Source organism: Stigmatopora nigra, chromosome 23 (genome assembly GCF_051989575.1).
Source record: "Stigmatopora nigra isolate UIUO_SnigA chromosome 23, RoL_Snig_1.1, whole genome shotgun sequence".
NCBI classification, from domain to species: Eukaryota; Metazoa; Chordata; class Actinopteri; order Syngnathiformes; family Syngnathidae; genus Stigmatopora; species Stigmatopora nigra.
This window is the reverse complement of record NC_135530.1, coordinates 5,160,332-5,174,235: the sequence shown is the minus strand read 5'-3', so window position 1 is coordinate 5,174,235 and position 13,904 is coordinate 5,160,332. Positions and strand designations below refer to the sequence as shown.

At 38.7% G+C, this 13,904-nt stretch overlaps 1 protein-coding gene across 2 annotated transcripts in view; it reads right to left on the bottom strand.

Moving 5' to 3' along the window:
- Positions 1 to 13,904, bottom strand: part of grm8a (glutamate receptor, metabotropic 8a) — a 137,080-nt gene that overhangs the window by 76,085 nt on the left and 47,091 nt on the right. For both annotated transcript variants that reach the window (XM_077709296.1, XM_077709297.1), the window contains exon 3: positions 2,382 to 2,598. In XM_077709296.1, the coding sequence (XP_077565422.1) occupies positions 2,382 to 2,598 (217 nt within the window). The remainder of the gene's footprint in view (positions 1 to 2,381; positions 2,599 to 13,904) is intronic.

Below are 13,904 nucleotides of genomic sequence, written 5' to 3'. Positions count from 1 at the left end.
GTGACAACAAATTTCCCGAATACGGGATAAATAAAGTTATCCAATCCAACACAAAAAGGCATTTTGTTTCAATTCAATTTCTTTTTTCAGTTCCTTAGATGAAAAAAAAAATGCCTTACCAAATCTGAAAATTCTCTCGAATTCACAAGATTGTATCATTACATAACCTGGAAGTGATTTGGTTTTCACAAATTTGGCGACAAAGCAACTACTTTTAAAGCCAAATATTAGGAGAATGGTGTCAGAAATTGTATGGTTAAAGAAATCAGGAAAAAAAATAATAAAGTTATTTTCACCCTGTGCCGCCAGCAGTCATTTTAAACACCAAGATTTTTGCTGACTATGGTGAGGCTGAAAAATGAGCTGCGCCAAACTTTTTCTTTTCGGCTCCTCCGGGGCGCAAAAGTAGGGCAAGGCCCACCTCCCGCCTCCCGTCGTCATGACGACCGCTTCAGCAACAAGTCCACTTCGGGCCCCGTTTGCGAAACGCCGACGGCATTAGCATGCAAACGCACTCGTGAAGGGGAGCAAACAATGGTGCGCCAATTAAAAGCAACGCCCGCCATTACCACGCAAAGAAACTCGTAGGGGCGCAATCATTGCACTGCAATCACAAAATAATCACCAGGAAATTCCCTGTGGTTCTGTGTGCATACAAAAAAAAAAGAAAGGTGATATTGATGGCTAACGGTGTGCATTGAAATGAGAAACTGTTGACTTAATTTGCTAATATTTGAATTTGATATAGCTGGTAACAACCAGGTTTCTAACTTTTATTTACTGAATAAACATACGTAAGCATAGGCATTTTTAAGCAGGCACCTTGTGACTCCTAAACCAATCATATTGCGTGAACCAAGGCTGTTGACAATTTTAGATATATTATAGAGATATATATATTTTTTTTATTTAAGTTAGATTAAAAGAAATGGATCAAAATCCCTAAATATTCTGTTTTTTATAGATATAAAACTATGTTTATAGACCTTATTTTCATTTCAAAAGGAAACTAAATATTTTTTTATCATGTTCAATATTAAAATTGTAAACAGAAAATATTGATGTATATTTATTTTTTAGATTTTACAAAATGCTTTTTGAACTAAAAACACAAATAGATTACAAAAATGCAATTATTGATCAAAAAAAGGGAAAATTTGAAAATATAATATAGACCTATAATCATTGGAACGTGAACCTAAATCATAATATACTTTCTCCGGCCACATAAAATAAAGAGACGGGCCACATTTGGCCCCCGGGCCGCTACTTTGACACATCTGTTGAACAGTGAAAATACAGTGGCACTAGAGGTACATTTTAGTTTGCACCTTAGCAGAGAGCCATTTGCACCTATCAAAAGAGCCAAATATGGCTCATGAGCCTTAGGTTGACCACACCATTAGAAAATGTCTTTGCATTTATTTTCATTTCAATGCTTAACGAATCATTTTGATGAACTTTATGCTCTTTTTGCATAAATCCATACATTTACATTCCTATTTTATCCAAATTTCATTAAAGATTGTGGAACAAATGATAATAATTCAATGTAAAAAAAAAAATGCTTCGACTTTTAGAAAAATCCTCCCAAACCAATTAATTTTCTAAGTAGCCATAGTCGACTTTATTCCTAACTACTACTCAAACTACTCTTTAACGCCACCAACAGGTCGCAAACAGAAATCAACCTCCAAAGTCCATCTCAATTTTGTCGCCGTGTGCAATATGCAAACAAGCACCCGGCGTGCTGTCACGCCACGTCTCCCACACGCTATCTGCCGAGTCCCAAAACACACGCGCTGAGGCAACATGGCGGTAACCGCGGAAGTGCTGACTACCACAACTCGCTGCCCCAAGGCCAGCCAGCTCCCCATACACAAAGCAGAAAGGCCGCGGAAATTGACGCTCGCCGACTCCCAACGTACGGGCAAAGAGCGCCGCCGCGCCGGAAATTGCCGCTCGCCGACCTGCCCGGCAACACGTGAGTGAATAGCGAGGCTTGACAAAGTGAGATCTCGTCTTGAGGCCCGTCACTCAGTAAATATTTGCCCAAAGTGATGTTTTCCCAATAAAACGAGAGAAATCCGACCCCATTCCTCCCACGTCAATATCGCTTGGCGTATGCGGTGAGATGATGCGAGACGGTGTGATGCTCTGCAGAGATGCTTGCCATCAAAACAGCTCTTGTTTACTCTCCTACAATTGACTCTCTCTTGGTCCGTCCATTTAACACAGGGAATGATTGCCAACTGATTCTAAACACCTCCGCAATGCTTAACAAGCCCGGTAGAGTGATTAAAAGGTAAGGAATTCTCGATTTTGGCTTCTATTTGTCAACGAGAGTACACGCAAGGGGTAGAAAAATAGAGTTTTCTTACCTGTTTCTCGTGAGATCTGGACAAAGGCTTCCACGCCGCTTTCGCCGTAGTTGCCCTCGGAGGCCAGAGTGGACACGTAGTTCCACTCCATGGCCGTGACGATGTCCATCATGGCCTGAGCCTGGTAGGAGTCCGGCGGTACCACGCGGGAGAAGAAGTCATAGCGAGTGTTGTCGCTCAGTTCGGGGGCCGTGGAGGCGTAGCTGATCTGAGGAATCTGGAGATGGAGAGAAAGCAGGAGATGACACACCCAGACACACAAATTGACGACTCTTTGTATTGGCAAAAAGAAAAAAAACAAGAATCTGGAACAAGTTCACATACACATGTATCTGCGAAAGTTAGCGGTCAAGTCCATTAAAGGATTTATCGTATTATTTGGCATATTGACCAGCTCCACGTATAATCCGTACTCTTAAAATCGCCTGAAAATAAATTTTATAAGACCTATTCACAATCATCATTCACAAAATTCACCTATTCTCAATATTCACCTATTCACAACGGTGCTCGGACGTTTGGTCGCCAGTCTTTTGGTCGAAGGTCTTTTCATCTATTCACAATTTTCACCTATTCACAACGGTGCTCGGACGTTTGGTCGCCGGTCTTTTGGTCTATTCACAATTTTCATCTATTCACAATTTTCACCTATACACAATTTTCACCTATTCACAACAGTGCTCGGACGTTTGGTCGCCGGTCTTTTGGTCTATTCACAATTTTCACCTATTCACAATTTTCACCTATTCATAATTTTCACCTATTCACAATTTTCACCTATTCATAATTTTCACCTATCCACAATTTTCACCTATCCACAATTTTCACCTATTCACAATTTTCACCTATTCACAATATTCACCTATTCACAATTTTCACCTATTCACAATTTTCACCTATTCAAAATTTTCACCTATTCAAAATTTTCACCTATTCACAATTTTCTCCTATTTACAATTTCACCTCCATATTCCTGGTTTTAAGAGAGAGTACAAATATGCTACTTTTTCACCAACTCTCTGGGTGCAATAATAGCAAGAGATACACATTACGCAAGTATCAAGGCTGAAATTTGAACACTCGACTGCCAGACCTTCGATCAGCTTTAACAATTATTGTGATGTGCTGACATGGTAAACACTACAAACATGTATCGAGGCAACTCGTGTTTGGCCCTGAGCCAGAAAATAGCAAGTGAGTTTTTTTTAAGTTTTATGAAGACAGTTTTTTTTCTTGAATTTCATTCATGGACATCCAAATCTATTTTGTTGAGCATTTTATCTGTTTATTTTCCCACTATATTGAAATAAAAGACCGTTTTAGCCACATCGTCTTGCGTTATAGCATTTTGTTTTCACCTGGCAGTCTAATTTGTGCGCATATAAGCCGTACCCTTGATTCAGTCATTTTTTTTTGTTAAAAATACGGCTTATATGCGAGAAAATACGGTAATAGCTGACAGGTAGAATTAAATAAACGACCGTATTGACCGCATTGTCTTGCGTTACAGCATTTCAACCATGTCAAGTCTAATTTGTGCGCGTATAAGCCGTATTCTTGATTCAGTCATGATTTTTTTGAGTTACAAACACGGCTTATATGCGAGAAAATACTATAATAGCTGACAGGTAGATTGATTCCACCTCTGATGGGGCTGACACAAACCACAAGCCTCATTAGTATTCATTGCAGGAAAGTAGGAGTTCAGTGGCAGTCTGAAGGCAAACATACATTTAGGTGTCAGTTGTCTGTCACGCACACTTCAAATGGTTCAAAAGTGCTGAGCACACCCGGACTGGGATTGAGATGACATTAAGCAATTAAATATGGATTGCATGTGTACGTGTAACATTTTAAAATGCCCATTAATCAATGTCTTGGTTCTCTTTTAGTGTCACATGTGAAGCAGCTGCCACACGTTGGCATTTTTCAAAGGTCGCGCTGGCAACTTTTAATGTGACCGGTCTATAGAACTTCCTATACGGAATCCAAGGAAAATAAGACAAATGGAAGTTTGTTGTTTTCTTATGAAGTTTGGTAGTTGTGATATTGAGAATACATAATTCATCAGGGCCACGAATGGAAAATAACCTGAAATGCATTACAAGCACTGAAAACAATGTGTTTGTGTGTCCACGTTTGTTAATGAGCATCTCAACTGTTTTACATTACATATCTATTTCAAAAGGAAATGGAAATATTCATCTGTTTACTAGAATGACGGAAATGGGACCGAGTGACCTGAGCAAACATTTCTTTGATTTGAAGGGGTTCAGTTTTTACAAATACAAGTAGAATGCAGATTTAGTAAAAGGATTTGTTTCATTTTCAATGCTGTGCGAAATATTGGTGAAAGCTCTACAGCAGGGGGAGGGAATCTATGGCTCGGGAGCCTAATGTGGCTCTTTTGATGGGTGTATATGGCTCTCCACTAACATGTGTGGTAAAATATTGTTAGTGAGAGATCTAAGTGCCCAACGCACCAATGGGAGCGCCGACATGATCTCAAGCACCTTTTTAATCATAAATTATCTTCATTAGACTCTTCTGCATGCATACTTTTATTGATACTCATTGATTAGCAACAGTAAAATAATATTCTCAAAACAATTCAGACTTTTTTTTACCTTACAAGTGGTGAAATGATTAATAAATGCACACATTTCCATGTATTTTAACTCTTAAATTCTTAGTATGACTCTCAAGGAATAATGTTTGAAAATATGAATTGTTTATGGCTCTCTTCGTCAAAAAGGTTCCCGACCCCTGCTCTACAGCAACATGACTTTTTTTTGTGTTAAATGTATTCAAATTGAATGACATTTCCAAAGACTTTGACTTCCATCAATGGTGGGACTATTTTTTGTCCAAATCTAGCAAATTTTAAATGCTTAACTGAGAATAGTTAGCTTTGAATCCAAGTGACTCCAACGATCTTTCGTCTCCAAAGTGAGCCGAGTTGGGAGTTAGCATTGAGGAAATTAATGGCTCGGTTCATCCACCCCACCGGGGAGGAAGATTATGTTTCCAATCCTCCTATAATTCCATTTGCTCTAATGAATGTGTGTAGAGAGGAGTGCATGTGTGATAAAGGGAGAAAAGGGAGGTGTTCAACTGCTTAAAGGGGGTTTCAATTAGAGCTCTAGACACACTTTTTAAAGAGTTTATACATTGGAAAATATTGCCACAAAAAAAAAAAACATCCCAATTGGACTAAGCAGGAAATCCCCGAAAATAAGGACGCTTCCCCACGGGGAGAAATGTGAGCAAAATGCTGGACCCTTCAGACTAAAGCGACCTTTTTGAAATGCCTTGGTGCTATATGCGTTGAAAGCGGAAATAGGGGGTTATCATTATTATTCTTATTATTTCTCCTGGAATACCATTTGTCATGTGACCTTCCATAGCCAATGCAGTCTTTATTTCTTTGTTAATTGGGGAGAGCTTTGCATGCAATACAAATCCCTTGCTTTAATCTAACTATAAAATGCTTTTTTTTTTTTAAAAAGGTAATTTTGGGGCATTTCGGGGTCACAGCTACTTTGTAACCGTATTTTCACGACTATAAAGCAAACTGCATTAATAGGCGCACTGCATTATAAGGCGCACTGCATTATAAGACGCACTGCATTATAAGACGCACTGCATTATAAGACGCACTGCATTATAAGGCGCACTGCATTATAAGACGCACTGCATTATAAGGCGCACTGCATTATAAAGTGCACTGCATTATAAAGTGCACTGCATTATAAAGTGCACTGCATTATAAAGTGCACTGCATTATAAAGCGCACTGCATTATAAAGCGCACTGCATTATAAGGCGCACTGCATTATAAAGCGCACTGCATTATAAGGCGCACTGCATTACAAGGCGCACTGCGTTATAAGACGCACTGCGTTATAAGACGCACTGCGTTATAAGACGCACTGCGTTATAAGGCGCACTGCGTTATAAGGCGCACTGCGTTATAAGGCGCACTGCATTATAAGGCGCGCTGCATTATAAGGCGCACTGTATTATAAGGCGCACTGCATGATAAGGCGCATCCTCAATGAATGACACATTTTAAAAAATGTCCATATATAAAGCACACTGGATTATAAGGCGCCCTGTCTATTTTGGAGAAAATGCATACCTGTCAACTGGTACGTTCTCGCCGTAATTGGTACAACTGAAAGCCCATTTTTATATTGGTACGCTGTACACATGAAAATGGTACGCTAAACGGTGATTTTGAGAAAAAAAAATAAATTAAGGCACTTTCTAGCCATTTTTCACCATCCGCCATTGTTTCTTCCCGGAAACGCATGTCTGCCAAGTGATATATGTACCGGCGCCTCTGATTGGCTAAAAAAAAAAGATCATGATAAACATTTCGTTTTGTAACACTTTCACCATGTGATTTCCGTTTCCTGTTCCCTTGTTTATGTTTACTTTCATTTGATCAGCTGTTTATGGTCTGTTTTGCAAAAAAGTAAAGTGGTAAGATTTTCCATGTATTTATACATATATGTAAGGGCGAAAACAAAATTTGGTAAGATCACAAATGGTTCGAGGTTGACAGGTATGAAAATGTAAGACTTTTAAGTGCGCCTTATAGTGGTGAAAATACGGTAAATATATAGAGCTACATGTATTATAATATATATTATATATGTACATAGGCACATAGGCGTGTGCATCGTCGGAGTAATGGAGCTGTCACGGCGAAGTCTGATTGATCGCCTTGGTCTGAAAGCTAATTAAGCCGACTGAATGGTAATGTGCTCAGTCCACATCAAATCCATTTCTAATTGCAATTGCTAGGACGAGATGGATCCGTTTTATGATGACATGTCTACTACGGCTTAAATTCACAAAAGACAATTTATACTAAAGGACACCAAAAACGTTTTGTCAAGTGTACACAAGCAATATGTGGCCTTAGTGCACTGAAATATTATCACAAATATATTGCAAGAAGTCATACAACATCATATTCAGAGAGAAAAATCAATAGGAATATAACCAGATCAAAATGGAATGATTACAAGGTTAATATCAAAACATAATCAATGTTAAATGATAGAGATTCCAATTGTGAAACAACAATTTTGTTGCTTATTTTTCCTCTAACATGAACTGGAAGTTGTTTGGTTTCATCAATTTTTGCTAATGTAAAGTCTGTGTGAGCACAGTGAGGAGTTACAGAAAAAAAAACAGCCTCAACTGTTAATTTAATTAGATTTTTAAAATTGCCGAGTGTGTAACTCAAATATTTCCAACCACACACACACACAACTGTACAATTCCAATGTCATGCTGCAGTAAATTTCAAGCTTAATCAAGCCAACAGTCAAGCCAATACTGATCAATACAATACACAATACACCCCCATTTCTCCATATTTACTACCATATCCCTACAGTAGTTCAAAACCTGCTTAGGCCACAACCTGTCTTGTGTTTTACAGCTTCAAGTTTTAATCCAAAGAGAGGTCAAATTAAATAATGCGACTATATAACATATTGATTCAAAGCTCGGGACGCAGCGCATTGATTTTCTCACTTTCTCACCGCCGGTTGCCATTTTTATTTGCCATTAAACAACATTGGCGTTCTTTTTTTTTATCCGGCTTGGCCCACGTTTGCAGTCCCATTCAACTACAATTGCTGGGGGGTATTTTTTATTTTTTGGCGCTGAAAGGCAAATAGAGAGGATGAGGGATGGTGAAAGAAAGATAGGGGAGAAAAAAAGGACTATATATTTATAGGTATTATTACAAAAAACAACAAATTGGAATGCTCTTATTTTGTGATAAGCAAGTGATTTCACAGGATGAAGCAAATATTGAATCATATTTTTTTTTGTATTGCTTTTGACATCAAATTCTGAGAAAAAGGCAGATCGTGCAAAGATGATCACCATTACCGCCAAAATTGCACCGATGGTTCTATTTCGAATTTGACGTTAAAGCAGGGGTAGGCAAACTTTTGGGCCTGGGGGCCATATTGACTTTAAAAATTTGACAGATAAGCCGGGTCAGCACAAGATATGATACAAATAAAAAAGTGCATCTGTTAACAGTACATATGAAACAAACTAAAAAAAAGGACTGAAGAATTAACATACTCATCACTCATCATTAAAGTAAAAAGTATAAAGTACAAAACAAAGTAAAAAGGAATGTATTAAGAAATATAAAAATGTCCTTTAAAAAAGATATAGTGGCTGTAAAACACGAAAAACAAATAAGAGTGGACAGAGTTACTGCTACTGGCGCCATCTTGGTTAAAATAAAAAAATAATAATAAATATATAAAAATTTGGACAAGGTTGGCGAGCCGGATTAAAGACCTTAACGGGCTGGATGTGGCCCGCGGGCCGTAGTTTGCCCATGACTGTGTTAAAGGTTTCTTTTAAAATGTAATCAAGATGATTTTCAGTCTCTGAAAGGATGGATTCTGAATCCAACAAGTAGCTGAGGTATTATCTATCTCCCGAAGCTGTGGTTCTACCTTCCGTGACGCCCAAAAGTGATCACCGACAGAACCCCCTTGTCACTATCTGCATCTTGATATGTGTGCGCCGCGCATGTGTGTGTGTGCTTCGTTTCACAGCGGCGTTGACACCGGCTGCTGCCCATGCGAGACGTCGCCGCATCTGTCTGGCTTGCAGTTGAAAATGTCACCCCCAAAAAAGTTCGCCTTTGCAGATAGAATATAGATCACTAACACGGAATAATGTCAGAGTATTATTTATCTATGTTTCAATAAGAAAAGCCCAGATTCTAAAATGTTCACACTAGTAAAAAAAAGAGGTGAAGAAAGTCAGTCCAAAACGTTAGCAGTATGTAAACTTTGCCAAATAAGTTTTCAAAGACCTTTACCCCAATAGAATACTCAGCAAAATGTGCAATATGACAGCCAGACGTTGGAAAAACCCGGCGTGAATTCAGCAATTTATGTTTTTTTTTTTTTTTTGGTTCGCTCCTGAAGGCTGCCCTTCATCCTCCAAAAGGACGGGTGCACAGCTGGAGTTTAAAAACCACCAATTTGACTGTTAGCAAGAACGGCAATTGCTGTATTGCTGGCTGTTTGCCCAAAAGGCTTTAAGACGTAAACCCCTGAGTCTAAATTGTGAGTAATTTGGACAGTTTTTTATACACTAACGATAGAATCTTGTTTAAGTATTGAAAAGAAATCGGATCACACAAATTCATAGCTATTGAAGTATAGTACAATCAAGAGAATTCATGTACCGGTTTGCCACTGCAAAGTAGAAACTATGAAGGTAATGATTTAGGCAGAGTGTACCGACCGACTCAATGGAAAACAGTAGTGGAGACTCGTTGTTTTTAAATTGCAGTGAGTTGCAATAAGGAAGTGGATTTGAGAGGAGAGTAAGTCGATTCCTTTTAAGACAACTAAAACAGTAAAATGGGATTAAAATGACGTTTTACAAATGTTTATTGGTTAATTCTACAAGAGAAAAGGAGGGTTAAGCCTCAATCATGTGCAATCTATCAAATTTAGTAAAGTTTTTTTACATATATAAAACTGTTTATTTAAACTTTTTTTTCTTAGTAAGAGAAAACATCTAATAATCATTTGTTTATCGCTTCAAATGTATTTTTTTAAATATTATTCGATATTAAAGTGGAAAACTGAAAATGTATGTATATATTTATTTTTAGATTTCACAAAATGCAAAAGAAAAAAAATGGATATAAAAATTGCAATTATTGATTTAAAAAGGGGAAAATCAGGAAATATAATATACATCTATAATCTTCATTTAAATTTGATCCTAAAACAGAAAGTCAGCACTCATGATTTACTCACTCGGGCCGCACAAAATGATGCGGCGGGCCAGATTTCACCCCCGATCCGCCACTTTGACACCAGTGCTCTAAATGCCATCCTAAACTTCAACGAAAAACCGATCACCGTGCACTAAAACAGTTAGCCGACAGGTGTAAACTTGTGTTCCAACTTTTCTGTCATCACCTTAAAAGAGGGCAAACTGAATGGTGTTCCCGCTTTATTAAGTTTCCCAACAGTAGCTTGGCTTCATTAAAGAGAGCAACGCTCGCCAACATGGTCGCTACTGTCGGGCCGCAGGGGAGAAACGGCGTCAAGACTGTCGAAAGACCGCCTCGTTATCTGCACCGTGGGCTCTCCAGGGAAGCGCTATCATTTTATTTTTAGGGAGGAATGCTTCGGGAAGCAATTTGGTTCCCGAATACGCCTTCCGAATGAGTAGCACACCTTCTTGCACGCCATTTGAGTCACACACGTTGACAAGGTGCACCCATTTCCCTCCCATGTTATTCCTCAGGGAGGAAAGGCCATCTTGCTAATGTTAAATAACTGCCAGAATATTCATGTTGGAGGAGTGAGTCTCAAACATTGGTTACATTTTTTTGCAGAAAGATAAAACCATTCAGGTGGATTACAAACGTTATTGTGCATGCGGCTTTATCGACTGCTGAAAAATAAACTCATTAGATTTAACGAGGGCTGAGGCCACCTTGGCTCACTAGGAAAAACTGACTTTTAGTCCAGTGACTGCACTGAAGGCCCTGATAAGTACAAACCACCACAACCAACACTGCCCATCAATCCTATTTGTTGCTTATAGTAGTATCTCGACATAAGAGCACCCCGACATACGAGCATTTCGAGATGAGAGTAAAATTTTGAGGAAATAAGTATCTCTAGAAACGCAAAAAAAATTAGAGACACAAAAAAGCAAGCTGGGCAAGACATGAGGCTGTTTATCATTGTAGCCCATTGTCCTTTTTGCCACACCTCTTTAGTGTATAACAGATATCTACGAGCACTGGGCGGAGCATTGCATTTTTTTCAGTGTTCTTTTTTGTCACCCAGCGCGAAGGGCATAGAAATTGCTAGTACGAGGAGGATATATATTAGTTCACGTTGGCAAGTGGTCGTGCGTTATCCTATTGCGAGGACATGTGTGCATCATTTTCAGGATATTTTGAAGGGAATACAAACGAAAACAGCCTTCGATATTGACTGAAAGTCAGTGTGGAGGCGGGGCAAACAGCCAACACGGTCAGAAAAACAAAAGTTATAAAAATGTAAAACAAAATTAGAATTAAATTTAGTGTGAGGTTAGATTAAACTTATTTTGAGTGTGTCTGCATTGTAATCCAAGTTCATTTAAATGTTTATGTTCTGTTAAAAGCGCGTTGCCGTGCAAAAAGTCTCTTTCACCCCCTTCAAAATCTGTATAATTTTAGTAATATTAAACACATTTTAGTAATATTAAACACATTTTAGTAATATTAAACCACTAGTTATATGTTACTTTGTTAATAGATGGCGAATTAGAAGAAAACAAACATTTTTTTACCAATCCAATATCCTGTTTTTGGTGTTTTTTCAGAGGGTTGCAACAAATTAATTTGTTTTTAGTTCATTTCAATGGGAAACGTTGGTTCGAGTTACAAATATATCCACATACTAGCTCAGTTCCGGAATATTAACCTCGTATCTCGAGGTATCACTGTAGTTAGGGTTAGGGTTAGGGTCTCCTTAGTTCGAATTGTTGGCTTACGGATCAAACATCACTTCCACCTAAAAAAAAAAATTGACGTTGTTGAACATTGAACAATCTGGTCTTTCATTTTTAACCCCACTGGAATGGTCCAATCATAAAACTGTCCGGCAAAATGAGGACGACGTCTATGTTAAAGACAACCATTACTATTCTGGCAACAAATGGCCAAAGAGCAATGCAGTTAACTTCAAAGTCACAATAAAGAGCAGTTAACTTCAAAGTCAAGAAAAAGGAGTCTTTGAAGATCGGGGAGGGGTTTGAGGCCAGATCATTTAATGCTCCATGATCCACGTAGAGCAGGGTGGGGAAAATCACACTTGATTGTCGTAGCTAAACACCCGACAGCCTCGAGCAGGAAGGGGAGGGGTTAGACGGGGTCGGGCGGCCATGGACGAGAATTCAATCCGCATTAAAATGCTGGAGAAGTCTTGCGTGAACAACAATTGGTAAATACTGCAAAATGCATTGGCTATGTTAGCAAAGGGAAAAAAAGGGAAAGAGGGTTGGCACAAAATGTCTACCGTGAGAGGTGGCTTTCTACTGGGAATAAAGTGGAGATGATAAAAAACAAAAAGGTGGGATGAAGTGATGCAATGAATGAAAGCACTTGAGAAAGACGAATTGGGAGTGAAATAACACTTAGCAAAAGTAATCAAAGAAATCTAAAATTGCAAGAATGCCGCCACTATTGCGTTAAGCAATCTTGGTCTTGGTTTCCCGTTTGGTTTTTCCTATGTCACTTTAACTTTAACCATATTTTTCCTGCTCCGTTCTATCTTTTTAAGTCAATCGATCGTTTTAGCTTGCATTCAACACATCTCTTTTCGCGTTTCTTATTTCCAAGATATTCTCACCCTTGCAAAGAACGTTCTTTTGCTACCTTGTCATCGTTCCGCCAAAAAAAAAAAAACCGGAAAAGCCAGGTGTTTGGCGAAGGACAACCCATTGGCGTAGCACCTGACAGGTTTTTAATTAATAAACCACTGACATTTTCCCTTTTTCGCATATAAATGCCAATTTTGGCAAACACTACTTTGGCGTCATACTGAAATCAAGTGTACAATCTTCCCGCTACCACGAACTCGTTGATATGACTATGAACAACACTCATGAATGGCCTCATACAGCTAATTAAAAAGTCATCTGACGTACATTTGGAGGCTATACTCGCCTTGAATCTAAAATACCCCCTACTCGGCATCAAACGTGACCCCGTCTCGTGTTGTGCCTTCGTTTCATGTGTCTCCCTCGTTTCCTCGCCATGGCTCCTCGCTTTTATTCCTCGCCTGGCTACAATACACCTGTCTTCACATCTCGCAGGTGTCCTGTGCTATCCCGTCCTCAGATCCCTGGCCAGCCCCGGGTGCTTATTACACAGAGATTAAGGCCACGTTTACGCCACAACGATCTTATGCAAAAAGCCTCGTGTGGCATTTTGCTGTGGCACTATCACCTAAGGGGATTTTTGATTGAATTCGATGGATTGAACCATGCTGTGGTACAACACGTGGACTTTTTATTGTAAAATAAACAAATAAAAAGGGAGAGAGAATAAACAAGTCATTGCTTTAGTCCTAATGCGTTGCCTCTTTCTCTATATTACTATCTCAACTACTTTTTGCCTGTGGTTTCAACTTGTATGGTCAAATCTCCCCAGAATAATGTCCTTTACCATGTGCTTCTTTCCTCTTAACCCACATGTGTCAAAGTGGTGGCCCGGGGGCTAAATCTGGCCCACCGCATCATTTAGTGTGGCCCAGGAAAGTAAATGAAGAGTGCCGACTTTCTGTTTTAGGATCAAATTAAAATGATGAGTATAGATGTATATTAAATTCCTGATTTTACTCCTTTTAAATCAATAATTGTCATTTCTTTAATTCATTTTTTTGTGTTTTTAGTTCAAAAATCAATTTGTAAAATCTAAAAATATATTTAAAAAAAGTTAAAATAA